This window comes from Eptesicus fuscus, chromosome 14, assembly GCF_027574615.1.
Source record: "Eptesicus fuscus isolate TK198812 chromosome 14, DD_ASM_mEF_20220401, whole genome shotgun sequence".
Classification (NCBI taxonomy): Eukaryota; Metazoa; Chordata; class Mammalia; order Chiroptera; family Vespertilionidae; genus Eptesicus; species Eptesicus fuscus.
Window position 1 is genome coordinate 55,514,072 of NC_072486.1, and position 18,800 is coordinate 55,532,871.

The window sequence follows — 18,800 nt, forward strand, 5'->3', positions numbered from 1 at the left end:
TTGTCAGGCTTTCCTGGAGTTGGAGATTAACTTTAACCTCAAAGCTTAGCCAGTAAATATCACAGCAGCCAAGGCAATTGAAGTTGGTGGTAGAAAGATATCATCATCTTAGTTCTCCTCCCTCAACTGGAATCTTTCTTGGGGAGTCAGTCCAGCTAACCTATGAATTGAAGAAAGTGCTCAGTAGCAAGTTTATCACCTTTGTTGAAAAAGCTGTGCAAAATAATAGGCAAAAGCATGCTTAGAGTAGTATCCTGATACCAATATATGACACAAGCCTCAAAGACTTGGTCTTCCCAAGTGAAATTGTGGGTAAGAGAATATGTGTGACACTGGACAGCAGTCAGTTTATTGAATGGTGAGAATTATGTGAAGAGGAGGGGCAGGCAAGAGAGGATACAACAGATGCCTAACTCTTAGTTTCCTAGGGCTGCCGTAACAGAGTACCACAACCTGGGTGGCTTCAAACAACAGAAAATTGTCTCACAGTTCTGGTGGCCAGAGGTCTGAAATCAAGGAGTCAGCAAGGCCATGCTTTCCCTGAGGCTACAGGTAGCCTCCTTCCTTGTCTGTCCTTAGCTCCCGGTAGTGACTGTCCATACTGAATTTCCTTGGATTACAGCTACATCTGTCTTATCTCTGCCTCCATCATCACATGGCTTCCTCCTCTCAGGGACTCAAGTCTTCATATGGCATTCCCCTCTCTTTTTATGGACACCAATCACAGATCAGGCTTACAAGAAATATTAAAGGGACTTCTTTAAGCTGAAATGGGAGAGTAAAAATTAGTAACAGGAAAATCTGAAAGTATAAACCTCACTGGTAAAGGTAAATATATAGTAAAATTCAGAGTAATCTACTATTTTATAAACATAGTATGAAGTGTAAAAGTAAAAGTAGTAAGACAAACTATCACTAAAATAATTTGTTAGTGGATACCCTAGGGCTTTAATATCCTGCTTCTATCAATGGATAGACCATCAGGACAGAAAACCAATATGGAAATGCTGGCCTTAGACTGCAGATTGGATCAGACAGACTTAACAGACATATACAAAGCATTCCACCCAAAAGCAACAGGATGCACATGCTTCTCAAGCACACATGAAACATTCTCCAGGATAGACCATATGTTAGGCCACACAGTGATAATATACTTAAGAAGATTGAAATCATCAAGCATTTTTTATGACCACAATGTTATGAAACTAGACATTAACTATAAATGAAAAACTGTAAAATTCAGATATATGTGGAGATTAAACAACATGTTACTGAACGACTAACAGTCAAAGAACAAATCAAAAGAGAAATAAAAAATACCTTGAGTCAAATGAAAATGGAACTAAAACATACCAAAATTTACAGCAGCAAAAGCAGTTATAAAAGGGAAGTTCATAGTGATAAATGCCTACCTCAACCAACAAAAAAAGATTTCTACTAAGTAATCTAACTTTGCACCTTAAGGGAGAGGAAAAACAATAACAAACAAAACCCAAAGTTAGTAGGAGGAAGCAAATAACAAAGATCAGAACAGAAATAAATAAAATAGAGATTAAAAGACAATAGAAAAAAAAATCAATGAAACTAAGAGCTGTTTTGTTGTTGTTTTTTTTAAAGATAAGCAAAATCGATAGGCCTTTATCTAGACTCACCAAGAAAGTGAGGGCTAACTAAATAGAATCAGAAATGAAAGCAGAGATGTTACAACTGATACCACAGAAATACAAAAGATCATAAGAGACTACTATGAACAATTATATGCCAATAAACTGGACAACCTAGAAGAAATAAATAAATATCTAGAAACACACAATCTACCAAGATTGAATCATGAAAAAGAAAATCTGAAAGGACTGCTCACTAATGAGGAGATTTAATTAGTAATCAAAAACCTCCTAATAAAAGTCAAGGACTAGATGACTTCACAGGTGAATTCTACTAAACATTTAAATAAGAATTAGTACCAAATTCTTCTCAAACTCTTCCAAAGTATAGAAAAGGAGGTAACTCTTCCAAAATCATTTTATCAGGCCAGCATTACCCTGATACTAAAACCAAACAAGGATGTAGAGGGCCCCCTGGGAAGGCACATGGGCATTCCTTAATTATTGTCAGCTGAACCCAGTGGCGTCGGCAAAGCCACGCCCTCAGAACATGCCTTGCTAAAAGGGCAAGGGTGTTGTCAGCTTGACCTTCATTTCAGCCCGTGGTGTGGGGAAGTGCTTTTGATGTATAAATCCAGCCTAGCACCAGGAATGCTCAGGGCCTACTCAAGAATGCAAATAATCTCCTTTTGTCTTGACCTTTTGGTGAAACTTCCTGGTATTTGGGATATAAAATAAACTCGCTGTATTGGCTCTGGGTCACTGTCCCTGTCTCTCCATCAGAAGAGGACGGTGGTCCCACCCAGTCCCAGCTTTTTCCTTCTATCTCTGTGTCTTGTCTCTTTCTTTTATTTCTCAATCCCCAGCCGCCTCTACTCAGGAACTGGACCTGCTCTCTAGTCATGCTGGATGCGGAAAGAGAAAAATACCTACACAAGGAAACCACAAGAAAAGAAAATAAGCCCTGGCCAGGTAACTCAGTTGGTTAGCGCATCATCCTGATACACCACAGTTGTGGGGTTTGATCCTTCGTCAGGGCACATAGGAGAATCAACCAATGAATGCATAATTATATAAATGGAACAACAAATTGATCTCTCTCTCTCTCTCTCTCTCTCTCTCTCTCTCTCTCTCTCCAAAAAGAGAGATAATAAAAAGAAAAGGACAGGCCAGTATCCTTTATGTACTAGTATAGATGCAAAAATCCTCAACAAAATTTTAGCAAACTAAATTCATCAATATATTAAAAGGCTCATACACCATGATCAAATGGGATTTATTCCAGGGATGCAACATTGGTTCCACATCCACAAATCAATCAGTGTGATGCATCACATTAACAAAATGAAGCATAACAATCATATGTTCACCGTAGATGATTTAATGAACAAAATTCATTTGACAAAATTAAACATACTAGTACATTTATAATTAAACATACTAGTACATTTAGCAAAGTGAGCACAGAGGAAACGTACCTCAATATAATAAAGGCCATACCTGGTATATGACAAGCCCATAGCTAACATTATACTCAGTGAAATGTTGAAAGCTTTTCCTCTAAGATCAGGAATAAGACAAGGATGCCCATTCTCACCACTTTTATTCAACACAGTCTTGAAAGTCCTAGCCAGAGCAAAAGGTACATGGAAAAGAAATAAAAGACATCCAGATAAGCAAGGAAGAAATAAAACATTTGCTACTTGCAGATGAGATATTATATATAGAAAACCCTAAAAACTCCACAAAAGATTGTTAGAAATTGTATTGAACTCAGTAGAGTTGCAGAATTTAAAATCAATCTACAAAAATTTGTTGCTTTTCTATACACTAATAAAATATTTTCAAATGGAGCAGTTAAGGTTCTGGCAGGTATGGCTCAGTTGGTTGGACATCTTCCGGTGCACTGAAAGGTCACCAGTTCGATTCCAGGTCAGGGCATGTGCCTGGGTTGCAGGCTTGATCCCTGGAGGCAGCCAATCCATGTTGCGCTCTCACATTGATGTTTCTCTTTCTCCCTCTCCCTTCCTCTCTCTAAAAAACTCTTTTCCAGCTTCTCTAACATCCTTTTGCTAAGTCCCAAAAATTAGAGGAAAAGGGGGAAACTCTTAACTCAAGATGTAAAATAGGACATGAGCTAGTGAGATAAGTCTTGTATACAGTGAATGGGAGAAGGATATATGAAACAAAGGAGGTTGAAAAAAACTCACTGTTAGGGTATGTGACATTTTATTAGAGTACAGATAAATTTAATTAAACATTTAGGATACCAATTATTACAGTATTTATTTTCTGAAGGAAAGACTTAGTGGCTTAAATCAACATACATTTATTATCTTTAGTTTTTGTAGGTCAGAAATCTGGGTGAGACTTAGCTGAGTCCTCTGGTTCAGTTTCACTGAGAAGGTTGCAGTGATCTGGGGAGGGTCTGCTTCCGTATTCACTCATGTGGTTATTAGTAGGAATCAGGTGCTCCTGGGTTGTTGGACTGAGGGCCTCAGTTCCTTGCTGGCTATTGGATGGATACCTTCCTTAGTTCCTTGCTATGTAGGCCTCTCCATGGGGTCACTCACAGCAGGCAGCCTGCTTCCCTCTGAGCAAGCAAGGAAGAGAGGGAGACAACAAGCAAGTCAGCAGTGTAACTGCACAGAAACCTTATTTTCTTTAATGTCACCTTTTATTTTGATTTTTTTTCCCCCTTGACTCAAACTGGCCTCACCTAGTTCCCTGACTCATCAACTCCCTCTCCCTTGCTGAGTCATTAAGCCCTCAGGACAATGAGGTTCTGGTCAGCATCCAGTAGTTGACCATAGAGAAAGAGATCCAGTCAAATCAGAGATAACACCTAAGCCTCAGTTGTGTTTCAGCTCCAGATTGACCCCACCGACCACATCTTTTTTTTTTTTTTAATTTATTGTCTAAAGTTTTACATGTCTCCTTTTCCCCCACTTGACCCCCCACCCCCAGCCATTCCCACCCCCACCGCCCCAGTCCGACCACATCCTTATGAAACCAGATGAAGCAACCTGATGTCAGGACCAGATGCAGTGATCAGCTACTCCCTACTCTAGTACTAACCAATCAGTGAAGACCACAACCCTGGCCTTGACCCCTAACTCTCTTAGTCACTGAGATTCATTATTTTTCCCCTATGTAACCCATCTTCTTGAGGCCATCCCAGAGCCAGGTTTTTGAGCATGAGCTAGCTACCTGTGACTCTGGGCATGGTGCCATCTTTTAATAAATCCTTACTTTCTTGATTACAAACTCCTGTTTGTGTCTTATTGGGCTTTAATGCGCCCAGGCAAACGGTTCCCTTTATTCAGGAACCAGAATTCCTTTTGACAACCCATCATTTCTGCCATATTCTGTCTGGTAGAAGGAAGAACCCAGGTCTAACCAACACTCAAGGTGAGTATTAACAGGGCACAAACACCAGGGGGCAGGCTCATTGGTGCCGTCTTAAAAGCTGCCTACCACGTGCAGCATAACCAGGGACCAACTTTCAAAATCAGAAATGTTTGGCAGATAAATGTTAATATCCAATATCCAGTGGAGGTAAGTGCCCTTGAGCAGGAATGGGACCTGCGATGCTCTAACCACTGGGATACCGGCCTGACTCCTCCACTGAGACAAAAGCTCTATGAATTAAAGGCCTTTAGCTAAGGGGACAAAGTAGTATCTGCTCTAGGACCTGGAAAAGGGTGTACATTTTTTTTTTTTTTTTTTACCTCACCAGCACATATTGAGTGTTTTTAAAAATTAAATTTATTGGGCTGACATGGTCAACATGAACATATAGGTTTCAGGTGTGGGTTTCCTTGTTATAAGATCTGTATATATTGCACTGTGTGCCCACCACCCATCATTTGTATTGTGCTATGCTACAAAAAAAATGGAAAGGGTCTTTAAAAATTGAAAAGATGATCTATGAAAAGTATATGGTGAAGGAGGGAAAAGATTGTAAAATAAAAACCAAGGACAAAGAAAAGAATGAGAAAAATATCATACAAGGAAGGTGCATGACTATAGAGTAGAATTTCCACTTAAGCATTAAAATGTTCTCAAAAGACCCAGGAGATAGGATGAGACAAATGAAATAGTTGCCATGATAAATGGCTTCTTAAAAACAAGTTAACATTGTTTAATACATTTTACTGACCCATCTACCAAACAATACTTGCTAAGGGGACAAAGTAGTATCTAATACCTGAATGTGCCATTGTAAGGAACTTCTAGAGACAATTGGCCAAAGCTCCTTTATATTTCAAATGAGCAAACTGTATATTCAATAACTTTATTTTCTTAAAAGGAGGAGTCTAAATGGGAGAAGAAAAATCACAACCTTGGGGTAAATACTTTAGAAAAGGCTTTTTCCTAATCTAGGCAGGACCTGTGGTCTGGCTTCATCCTGTCTCTCAGGTCTCCTCTCTCGTCACTCACTGCTGGGCACATACTGCTTCAGCCACACTGGCCTCCAGGTCAGCAGAACACCAGTTCCTCCCCAAACCTCATTTCATCAGTTCCCGGTTCAAATGGACTTCCTTGACTGCTATCTATAATAGCAGAGACCTGCCCCTTCCTCTTACCTTGATTTTATTTTTCTTCATGGTAGTTACCACTTCCTGAAATTATATTATGCCTTTTCTTTTTGTTTTTGTTTTTTAATCATCACCCGAGGATATTTTTTCACATTGATAATTATTTACTTATTTTTAAATGTATTTTTACTAATGAGAGAGAATCATTGAGTTGGCTCCCTCCTGTATGCCTCCTACTGGGGATAGAGCCTGCAACCCAGGCATGTATCCTGACCGGATAGGGAATCAAACCGTGACCTCCTGGTTCACAGGTAGATGCTCAACCATTAGAGAGAGTGTAAGGGCGGGAGTAGGAAAGGGAGAGAGAGAGAGAGAGAGAGAGAGAGAAACATCGAGGTGAGAGAGACCCATTGATTGGTTGCCTCCCACAAAGGCAGGACCAGGGCAGGGGAGGTAAGTGCCCTTGAGCAGGAATGGGACCTGCGATGCTCTAACCACTGGGCTACCGGCTGACTCCTCCACTGAGACAAAAGCTCTATGAATTAAAGGCCTTTAGCTAAGGGGACAAAGTAGTATCTGCTCTAGGACCTGGAAAAGCAAACCATTGCCCCTGGTCAATAGTATCCTTGAGTGAATGAAAGAGAAAATATAATAAGGGAAGTCCATAAAAACATGTCAGCAGCAATGCATAACAAAAAGGGCGAAAATGTGAAGAATAAGCAGTGACAATTTGGTAGAACTGTGCTAATACAAATTCGTGTAAATGGAGAATTTTTATACTTATGTATAATACGTAATTCATTTTTAAAAAATCCTGAAAGACTCAAATGAGCGAATTTACTTGAAAATAGGACAATATACAAATCTTCCCGCAGAGCAACTCCCTTTTGCGCTAGATGCCGTGTGCTAACTTTTTGTGGAGGATTCACAGGGAGCCTGAGCTCATCCTCCTCCTTTTATAAAAAGGTATTCTTGTCGCTATTCGATTGGCTGTCCCTCCGAGAAACCCTATTTTCATTGGCCCCAACACCGGCCATCACCGACTCGAGCACTCCCTCCATTGGTTCGCTCCGCAGACAGCTGCTGCTGCCTGCTTTCCGGCTGGAGGCGTTTCCCCGATGACGTCAATGGCACCGCCCGCCCACATTCCACAGCCCGGGCCGACTGTCTGCGGCCCCAGCCTTTGGGGGCGGGACGGGCGGAGAAAAAGACTCCTGATTGGGTAGAGAAGGCGAGATGCGTATCCTATTGGTCACTGCCCTGGAGGGAGGTGGAGTCGTAGGTGGGTCCTGGAGTCGAGCTGAGGAGCTCTGGGGAGACTCAAAGTTTGTGTCTGGAGCAGGAGTGGGAAGTGGGCTTCCTGAGGAGGGGTTTTTCTGGCGTTGAGAGCCGTTCTCCTCCCCTCACTTTGGATGTACACCCAGCTTTAACCCCTGCAGCCTGCGGCCTGATCCCTCGACTGCCTGTCTCCCCCGGGGGTTTTCAGATCTCCGAGCACACGGGACGGGAGCCCCGGGCAGTCCTCTCAGGCGGGGGAGCGAACGTTTCCTTCCCCAGTGCACAAGCTACACGCACACACGCCACACGCACTCGCGCGCGCGGCGCCGGATCGCCCCCCGAGGCGCCCCAGCCAGCTCCCTCCTGCGCTCAGCATCCCCGGCCCGGCGCGCCTCGGACCACCATGGAGGTGCTGGAGAGCGGGGAGCAGAGCGCCCTGCAGTGGGACCGCAAGCTGAGCGAGCTGTCAGAGCCGGGGGACACCGAGGCTCTCATGTACCCCACGGTGAGGACGCGGCGGGGCAGGGAGGGCGGCCAAGGAGGGGGAGTGTTGTCATCGGAGGAACGAACAGCTGGGGACAGGGCACTGGGATGGACATATTTGGGAAGAGGCTTGCCCAGAATGAAGAGATCTGGGGAGAGGCGTGGTGTGTGTGTGTGTGTGTGTGTGTGTTTGTTTTGTTTGTTTGTTTAATCTGAACAGATAAAGGTGGTGGGCAGCTGGCCCTTTTAAACTTTCAATAGTAGTGATGACACTGTTGCTTTAGCAATTTGTACCCCTCCCTCCCCAGGCCTTTTCGCATCTGTAGTATCATTTCCTATTACCATCAGTATTGTAAAGCGGGAGAAGGGTAAGGCGTGTTGAGGATAATGTACCTCTGTTTCAGTTAGATTTTTGTGGGAAGGTTTTTAAAATCTGGACAAAATAAAGTAGTGTTTCCTTTCCTTCGGTGTCATATTCTCTCTTTTCCTTTACTTATTAATATTTCAACAGGTACGTGTGTGTGTGTGTGTGTGTGTGTGTGTGTGTGTGTGTGTGTGTGTTGGAAAGGCCCTTGGCATTAGGAGGAAGATTGCTTTATTTGGCTCCTGCAACTGGACAGCCAAGAACTCTGCTTCCTCCCTCTTCAGAGGGAAGATCAGCAGAGGAGTGTGGAAAGTCTGAGGCAGTGGCATATTTCAGAAAGTCTTTGGAGAAGGTGGGACAACACACCAGCTCCTGCCTCAGAGACCCCTTTGGGGATTAAGCTGTCACAGAACAAAGACATTCTTTGAAAGTTTTCAACTTTTTGGTATTAAATTTGAAAAATGAAATTTTGTTTTTAGCAGCCAACACTGGGACTTTTTGTGAGATCTTTGTTTTTTATAAACACAGAAGTTTGTAATAGAGAAGGGAGAAAGGGAGAGTGGGAGAAGGGAAGAGAAAGAGAGAGAGAGAGAGAGAGAGAGAGAGAAGAGAGAGAGAGAGAGAGAAAGGGAGAGAAAACAACACTAATGAGAAAATGAGAGGCTTGGTTATTTCCCCTTCATGATTCTTTTAATGGGGTCAGTGCCAGGATATTTGAAACTTTTGCAAAATGGCCTGTAGGCTCCACCTCTTTGGCCTTTGCCTCTGCCTGACATTATTTTGGGAAAAGGGACGAGGACTCCCTATGATTCCCACCAAAGCCTTAGTGGTGGCTGAGAATGACTTGTTTAAAAAATGCAGAGTGCAGGGCTGAGAAGGAATGGTAGCTCACAAGCCAGATGTGTAGTGTGGCCTGCCAGACCGCTCACCGAGCCTGTCCCTAGGAGACAGCGTGGGCCGCATTTGGATTGGGGGCCCAGATGTGCTTCCTGTTATCAGTACAGAACTTGGAGCACATTAGCCCTCCAAAATCTTCTGATAATTGGATGCTCCAGATGTTTCTCCTGACATGGGCTGCATTTTAACCATTTGCGGAGGGTAGCTCTTCTCTTTTGTTCTTAAACCCACTGAAAACGTCTCATCCAGCAACTATAATGCCACAGCGTCGAGATTGCCTTGAGCTGCTGGATGAATTCTGCACGGGCCTCCATATTTCCTTTCTTGGGCCCTGTGGCTTGCAATTGTGAGATCTCAGGCCAGGTTTTGAGATGCTCCCTGTGACGGTAACATTCACTCCGGGCAGCGCAGCTTAGACTGCCTCTAGCATCTTCATGCACTGTTTCAGGGACAGAGGCCCTTACATTCCTTTTGGTATTAAGGGCTCCGTTTTCCTATTCATTGTTATGAAGCAGTGATGTGTGATTATTTTTCTTCTGATTTCATTTTTTAAATGATTGGATGTCCACCACTTAAGGACACATCTCTCTTCTGGGGAGCTCACTCATATAAAATGCCACTCACGATTGCCTCAAGTCTTTGGCAACAAACCATGTATATGAATTAGTGTTGAAAGAGGTGTTGGATTTACTAGCACAGAGGACTGGATTATATTCCTTCTAAACTAAGGGGACTTTGGCAGAGATTTGAAAAGAGATAACTCCCCATCTGTTTCTTGAACTCTGTTGGGTATCCAGTTGCAGAGCTGGTTATTACGGCCATTTGTCTATAATGTGGAATGGACTGACCTCCAGGTAGAAGTAGGATGGCCTGATTATGCATTCATTCAAAGGTTTACTTGTTTTTTTAATTAACAGTTACTGAATGTCTTCTGCATGCCAACACTGTTCTAAACAGTTTCGATACATCAGTGAATAAAAGGAGGCAATAAATTACTGATCTTGAGAAGCTTACATTCCAGTGTGTGTGTGTGTGTGTGTGTGTGTGTGTGTGTGTGTGTGTGTGTGTGTAGGGGAAGATAAACAAGTGACAGACATAATAAGTAAGTGAAATAGCATGTTTGGCAATATACGTACTATGGAAAAAGTAAAAGTAGAACAAGGTGAGGGAGATGGAGGAAGGGCAAAATATGATATTGAATTGAGCAATCAGAATAAGCGTCAGATATGAGGGGATCTGAACAAAGGCTTGAAGGAGGGAGAAAGTTATTTCAGTAGGATGAAAAGCAGAGCAAGGGCCCTAAGGTGGGAGTGCATCTGGTGTGAGCTTATGGTAACATCATTTTCTATTTTAGATTCCCCCCATTTTGGTCAATTATTTTCCCTGTTAAGGGCAGGTAACTTCTGAGACACAGTGCCTGTATTTGGAGTGACCCAGTAAAACTCTTCAAGTTGAGTGGATTGGGCATTATACGTATAGGGATAGGAGAGCCTGCAGGGAGGGTAAGACACAGATATAAATTAGGAAAGTGGCAAGATATGATAATGGCTACCATCTATTGAGTATTTATTATCTGAAAGGGAGGGCTGGCTTCATGAGGCCCCTGCACCTGGTTTATGCTCTGCTGTCACTATCTTGCAGTCCTTCATAGTTTCTGAATAACTTTCCATTTTGCATTGGGTCCCACAGATCATGAAGCTGGTTCTACTGAAAGGCATTGTATGCAATGCTTTTCAAACATTATACCATTGAACCCTCTTAATGACCCAGTGAAAGAGTCATTTTTGTTATTTTCATTTCACAATAAAGAAAACTGAGGCTTAGTGAGCTTAAGCGACTTGGTGAAAGGTCCCACAGCTAATTATTGACAGACCAGAATTTCAATTCAGGTCTGCCTGCCTTCAAAGCCCAAGTTCTTGCTTACCATTTCATAGGAAGGAAGGGTCCAGAGTTAAACAGAAAGAACAGAGTCAGAGCGGTTGGGAGAAGATGCTGAGCCCAAACGCTGCTAATGTTTAACTGAGGTGTCGGTGCCAGTCACCAAGCCTTCCTAGCGTGATCACTCTATTTGCTCTAAATAGGGATTTACTTACCACATGCATGATTGCTAATGCCCTGTTTTAGCAAACCCGTGACCAATCTGATTTTAAAAACATAGAAGGTTTAAGTTGCCTGAGGCTGGGAGTTTAAGGTCTCTCGGGCCTTCTGTGAGCCATCAGAAACAATGCTTTTTCTCAATCATTTAGTCATGGAGAAGACTTCTTGGTCCAGGAAGGACAAAGGCCCAAAGTCTACAAAATAATGAAGCACGAATAGAGTGAAAATGGACTTGCTTGTTGGATCCTGAATTATTAGGGATTTGGCCTTCCTCTTAAAGCTTAAAAAATAGTTACCTATACAGATGATGAAATATAGTACTTTTATGAACGTTACTTGGGGGACCAGAGGTCAAGAGAGGGCAGGAGGGAGAAGGAGTTATGTACACTCTACCCCTTTGTACTGTTCAGATTTTTAACCCCTGAATGGATTTAGAAAAGGACAAATGACAATTAAAAGGCACTACATAAAACTGGACTAGAGGTAATTTTAGCCTGAATTTCCTTGAGGGCAGAGGGAGATCTGGTGTGGTATTTACACTCAACACCACTCCAGTTGAGGGAGGCCGTGGGTGAAGAATAGAGAAGCAGGAGTGCTTGGTGGGCTGGAGTCCTCAAGTGGGTTTGTATGATCAACTTCCTGATCTTGATAACTTTCTTATATCCAAGTTTAATGATCTGGAAACAGGAATTTTGTCAATTATTTTATTTTATTTTTTAAAGTATACAACAGGAACTACCAAGTCTTTGTAAAGATAATGACAAGTTCTGCTTGTTTTAAGTGCAAAATTCCTATGAATCCAGTTCTTCGTAAAACGATTTAGTTGTTATACTACTTAAATTTTGCATCCAATTGGATCTTAAAGGGAAATGACTGATCCCAGGCAGTGCTAGGTGGGGGGTTAAGGGGATGGTCAGCCTCCCTGGTGTCCGGATGTGAAGGTCATCTGGTTTCCACATCTATCACTGATTGCCAGGATGGAGGTGGCTCAGCTCACAGGCTGATGGTTTCCCCTTCCTCTCCGCTGGTCTGGTCCGGAGACGGATAGGGCCCCAGTGGGACACTGAAGCTTGTCATTTGTTGTTTGTCTCCTGTTGTTGGCCCCTGGCTAGGTTCTGGGGGAAACCTGGGTCCTTGTGGCTTGAGAATATCATCACTTCTGGTCACCTGACCTCCCCAAACTGAATAGAGGTAACGATTTCCAGTAGGAGACAAAACTCTGAAGTGTAATTTGTCTTCAAGGCCCTCCTTTCACCTTTTTTCACCTTCATCTCTTCTGTGTTTCCTTTGTTTCTTGGACCCCAAGTGCTCACTGTAATAATGTTCTCTTTCCAATATTTCCTCTTAATTTTGCTCTCAGGAAATATTTGATAAGCTTACACTATTTAACAATTATTACTTCAAATCAAAAGGTTGAACCTCTAAATGGAGAATTTAAGGCACTAGTCAGGTAACAGGGGAGAAATATTTGGGGAGTTGGTGACGAACCCTCACGACCCCTCTTCTATTCCATACATGAGGCTGTTATCCATAAAGTAGCCTTTCACATGTGTTGCTTATTTATCTGTGTTCTCGAGGATTTTTATTGGCTTGGTGAGAAACCTGTGACCTATTATATTATTGTCTCTGAAATTGTTCTTATGCTGTTAACACGAGTTGGGGAAAGGTGGACTTGGGCACAGTCCTGAAAGATGGGAGTATGGTACTTGCCTTCTTTCTTGAAAGATCCTGAGTGATAATATTCTATGCAGCTCTGATATGAAGTTGTTCTTGCAAGAGAAAGAAGACATTGCATGTTGATTAATAATTGAATTAAATTACAATGCTTGTAGCTGCAAGTAACTGAAAACTGATTGAGATTGCTTATATAGTAAGTAAATTATTATGTCATATTGCAAGAGGCCTAGAAGTATATCTACTTGTTTGGCCGATTCAACAACTCCTTAGTATCATCATGGACTCAGATTCCATCCATCTATATGCAAATGCCATTTTGGGGGCAACCTGAAGGCATCTCATATCCATGTAAGTTACAGGTGTTCAACTCAAAATGACAATATCCAGAGGAAAAGAGGTTGTATCTTCCTTGTGTTCCTTCTTATGGTGGAAGAAACCTTTTTCCGAAGCCCACCAGCTGATTTCTCTTTGAGCTTTATTGTCAAGGATTGGATCACATGACCATTCCTTAATCAATGACTGGAAAGGGATTTACATGATTGGCTTAGTCACATAGGGATGGAGGAGATATTGGAGGTTCAATCACCATGACCATTTTATGATGACTGTTAGTAAAATAGTCTGAGTTGGCAGTTTTTTATTTATTTATTATTAAACTAAAAGATAGTGTTTGTTTAACCAATGGCTTTTTTTATCATAAAGATGGGTAGCAAATAGAAAATATTTTAAAATCCACAATTAGCCTTAGGAGCAAATACTGTGCCACTTGCAAAGCTCTGATAACATTATTTAGCTGTGCTAATAGTATCCAATGAAAGAAGACTATAGAGAGGGCAATAGTCTCTGAAATGCATGCAAAGGTTACCCTGAAGGGAGTACTGCTGTGTTCCAATTCACTCACTAGGAAATCTAAAATTAACAATATTATCTGAACTCTCTGCATCAGAGTTAAATACCAGGGCTGGAGGCAGCTAGCTGAGCCTGTCATCGTGCTCACCATGCAAGACCAGGGTGACTTGTACTGTTCCGGGTTTACACAGGCTCACATCAGCTGGTGGAAAGCTGAGTGTCATTTTTCAAAGAAGCTGTTTTTCCAGTTGCTTATGGCTATTCAGATATTGAGAAGGGTGTGCCTCTTTGCAGGATGGCTCTGAGCTGTCTGCTGATTGCCTTGGGAAGGTGGCCCTAGGCCTTCCTGGGCAGTTAGTAGGCGAAAGGGTATGTGTGAATGATTTTGTGAATGATGGAGTAGTGTCCACAGTCCCTGCCTCTGTAGAGTTACAGTTGAAAAGAAATGATGAGACCCACCATGTTTGTGTCAACCTTGCGCCTATTGCTCCATCTCTGTGCTCACCACATGCTCACAGGCTCTTTCAAGTGAAATCCCAAGTGACCTCAAGTTTTCCCTGAGTGGAATTGTCTAGGTTATCCACAAGGTACATAGGAGGTGATGAACCGTTTTATCTATGGAAAACCTGAAGCCCAGAGCAATAAAGAGGTTTGCTCAGCTGGAACACAAGCTCTTCTAGGACAGGAGACATGACCTTGTCTTTTCTATATTCCCACAATGCTTAACCAAGCACAGGGTGCTCAGAGATATACATAACTGCTCGATGCACTTTAAGTTGAGTGAGACAGTCTTGGAAAATGGATAACCTCGATGGCCGTTTTTATTAATATCGTTTTTAAACTGCATTCTTGTAACTGTTTCTGCAAATCTGAAATTTTAGTGACTTGGGTAATTCCATGTCAGAATCTTTCCTTGTTTAGTTGAGAGAACAAGTTCTCTGATGATCTTGGGCATATTGCCTCACCACTTTGCATCTCCGTTTCTTCACATGTCACTGTCTGGCCCATAGTAGACACACTTTTCTACCCTCTCCCCCAAGTCAGGTGTCTTCTCTCTGGGACCTCAGGAGTCTGACATCATTCAGAAAGCACAGGGACCTATAATTATCCTCTCTCGTGTATCTTCATTTCCTCTCCGCCCCAACTTCTACCTTCTGCTATAAACACAGGTCTCTGCCTTGAACACATGTTTGCCAGATGCCATTACTCCTTCTTGCTCATTTTTTCTCTCTTGTTTACTGCTAGCTTCCCTCAGACAAGTGGTCAATAGCTACAGCCTTCATTTCCTCACTTTCTACTTACTCCTGCATCCTGTTTTCTGGCTTCTATTGCTGCCAGAGGTGCTCCAACTTCTCCCTAACCGCCCACTCCAGTCTTTTCTCTGTCCTTGCCTGCTAGGCCTCATGGAAATATTTGGCGATGTTGACCACCAGGTCACCTTGTAACTCATTCTTTGTCTTCCGTGACAATCTGGTGGGTTTAATTTTTCCTCCTTCACTGGCTTCCTGACCACCTGTTCAAATGTGAGCACTTGGTACTTGGCCTTCTGTAATCTCTGTACGCTCCCCTGGGCCCCTCTATCAACTTTAATACAGGTGGTTCTCAGATCTTTATATCTATTATTTTCAGTTGATGGACAGTGGGAGATCTTTGGATCCAAGATTATATGACCCAAGATTCTTCTGGGCCCTCATTAGCTGCAGAACAGCTCTGGTTGGGTAACCCTTGAAACTTCATGATGCGTCACTCAGACTAAGAAGAGCTGTGGTACACTTTGATCCTCCTTATCACTGCACCCCATCTATCTCAAGGAATGTTAAATGACTCAGCTTTCCTGCAGTGTAAACCTGTGAGGAGCTCACGGGTCATTACTGGGACACAGCTGTTTCTAGAGTCAATGTCACCCATCAGATGCAGACTGTGTTTTGTCTGGCCTTGTGCTTATTCTTCGGCTGGGGAAACCCATTGTGCTGTTCCCCAGAGGTATGTCTCATTTTTTCCCAGGACTATGAAGGTCAATGCAAAAGTCAGACATAACCTCTTAGATCATGTGCCATATATTCCTCTGGCGCGTTAACTGCTGGTGAGCTCAGTCACAATCGCCTCACTCTGAATTGCATGCATTTGAATTGCTCTATTCTGGAGTAATGTGTTAATCTAAACTTTACTGACATTACTTTCAATTTTTTTTTTTTTTAAGAATTGAGATGGGTTACTCTGAGCTACCCAAGTTTCTATGCCTGCTTCTTGTTAGTGGCTCTTGGAAGAGAGTTTTTCTTTGGAGAATAAAGCATTTTGATGTGTGAGCTCATTATAGTACAAGTTACTTCATGTCCCGGTCTCAGTGTCTCCATCTGTAAAATGCAGCATTTATATTACACAGTCCCCAAGGCCCTCTCACTCCCAGTTCCTGGTTGAGTTGTCATGCTCCTCTCCTGGAAAGTCTCTCATCTTAAAAAAAAAAAGGGCGATTTAAAACAACTGGATTCTGTTGATTGCCTATTTCATTGGGCAACTAATTGGCAGCTGTAGTTTTGCATTTTGCAGCTTCTGTTTTCTGACTTAAAACTGTGCCTCAGTAAAACCCAGACAAAATAAAGAATGGAAAAACAGAGAGGCACAGAGGTAGGAAACATATTTTTAACATCAGGAGAAAAAAAAAAAATCCCTTTTCAGACTTCTTGGCAAATAAGAGGAGTCTGTGGGGGAGGGGAGGAGGGGGGAAGTCCACAAACAGTTTCCTAGTTGTCTGAGTGGAAAATCCTGGTTTTGAATATTTCATATCTTGGAAATGTCTGAATAGTTTTTGTTTAAAGGGAAATTCCTTTTGGCTGAGAAAGAGCCTGCAGGATTCAAACTGATAGGGCGATGTTTTTAGAAAGCGTGGAGGAAATAAGGCTTTGTGGTAAAGGCTTCTCACTGGCCAATGGTATTAAACAGAAATTTAAATCCATGTTTACCAATCACAGTGTTTTAATGGTTCAGCCTTTAACTCCTGCGTTCTCGCTTCCTGTCTGTGCATTCTGGGGAAGCATCTCCCACCGCGGGTCTTTCCTCCAGTTTGAGAAACGTAATGAACGGCTTTTCCAAGCCTATACATGGTCAAGGCAGGCAAATATACATTCTTGACCTTGTGGCTCTCCCAGTGGAGTGGGAAGGAAGATATGTAAACAAGCCATTAAATTATAATCATTAAATACCTGGTATACATTTCGCATTAGAGCGGTATTCAGAGTATTTCTGGAGCACAGAGAATGGAATGACAATTCTGAAGGAGATGGAGAATTGGGGAATACTTCACAAAGGGGGTGATATTTGCAGTGGGTCCTGAAGTTTAGATAGGAGTTCTCTAGGAAGTGGGAACAGCAGGTACTGAGTAGGAATGTCTAAAACATCTTGGTTGAGTCTGGAAAAATCCAAGTAGTTTTATGCAGGTAGAGAGTAGTGTGCTCTGTGGGGAGTTTTGGGAGACAGAACAAGATCAGAAAAAGTTTGCATGCTTTGTGAACCATTTGGACATTCTTTTGTGAGAAGTAGGGTGGAAGGCTTTTAAAGGGAGCGGGATGGGAGAAGAAATAAGTTTTAGAAAGCAAACCCTAGTGGTTATGAAGGATGGATTGGAGGGCAGAATTAATGGCAACAAGATTATCTGCTGGTTGTTTCATCTGTGGAGTAGATACCAAGAAGGCCTGAACAAACAGGGAGGAGCACAGGAGCACAAGGAAGGGGTAAGGACTAGACTTGGAGGCTTAGTGACCCCAGCGGGGATGATCCAGAGATATGGGAGACTTCCTGTTTTCTGGCTTGGTAACTGAGCTGATGGTGCTGCCATAGACCTAGGGAGGAAATATTTAGAGGAGGAATGGGTTTGATGGGGGAAGATAATGAGTTCAGTTTTGGACATGGGGATTCTGATGTGTTCATCGAACATTCTGGTACCTAAAAGGCATTTGGAAATTTGTGTCTGGAGTTCTGGAGAAAGATCTGAACTGGAGATGTAGATTTGGGTGTTGCGAAGCTAATATCTCATACTAGAGGCCCGGTGCACGAAATTTGTGCACGGGCGTCCCTCAGCCCAACCAGCACCCTCTATAATCCAGGAGCTCTCAGGGGATGTCCTACTGATGGCTTAGGCCCACTCCCTGTGCTTCTCTGCTCTCTGCGGGGCCTGGGGGTTTCGCTGCAGCCATGGATATGAAGCCCCCATGCCCTGCTGTCCGCTCTCTGCCTGCCACCGCCATGCGCCATGCAAAGGAAGCCCCAATGCCCTGCAGTGTGCTCTGTCTGCCAGGCCTGGGGGCGTCGCCAACACCGACACACTAAGGAAGCCACCAAGCCCTGCTGTCTGGGCTTTGTCTGCCATGTCTGGGGACTTCCCCGCCATCACCCTGCGAACGAAGCCCCCATGCCCTCTGCTGGGCCTGGGAGTGCTCCCACCACTGCCGCGCTAAGGAATCCCCCATGCCCTGCTGTCTGGGCTCTGTCTGCCAAGCCTGGGTCTTCCCCGCCATCACCCTGCGAATGAAGCCTCCATGCCCTGCTGTCTGGGTTCTGTCTGTGGGGCCTGGGGGTGTTCCCACCGCCTCTGCGCTAAGGAAGCCCCCAAGCCCTGCTGTCCAGGCTCTGTCTGCTGGTCCTGGGTCTTTCCCGCCGCCGCCGCCGTGCTAATGAAACCCCCATGCCCGGCTCTCTGGGCTCTGTCTGCTGGGCCTGGGGGTATTCCCACTGCCTCTACACTAAAGAAGCTCCCAAGCCCTGCTGTCCGGGCTCTGACTGCCGGGCCTGTGTGTGTCTTCCCCGCTACCGCCGTGCTAAGGAATCCCCCAAGCCCTGCTGTCTGGGCTCTGTCTGCTGTGTCTGGGGGCGGTTCCAGCCTTGCTGCTTGGTCCCCACGAACCCCGGCGGGGCTGACAGGCCCAAACACTGCAGAAGTAGTGGAGCGGGGAGGCTGGATCTGCTCCAACTGGAGGCAGATCCAGCCTCGGCCTCGCTGCTCCAGAGGACAGG

The 18,800-nt window shown here is 43.6% G+C and overlaps 1 protein-coding gene across 1 annotated transcript in view; it reads left to right on the top strand.

Moving 5' to 3' along the window:
• The first annotated feature begins 7,475 nt into the window (after positions 1 to 7,475).
• Positions 7,476 to 18,800, top strand: part of CREB3L2 (cAMP responsive element binding protein 3 like 2) — a 113,491-nt gene continuing 102,166 nt past the window's right edge. Inside the window, exon 1 of the mRNA XM_008150493.3 lies at positions 7,476 to 7,931. Coding sequence (XP_008148715.1) covers positions 7,830 to 7,931 — 102 coding nt within the window. The 5' untranslated portion in view covers positions 7,476 to 7,829. The remainder of the gene's footprint in view (positions 7,932 to 18,800) is intronic.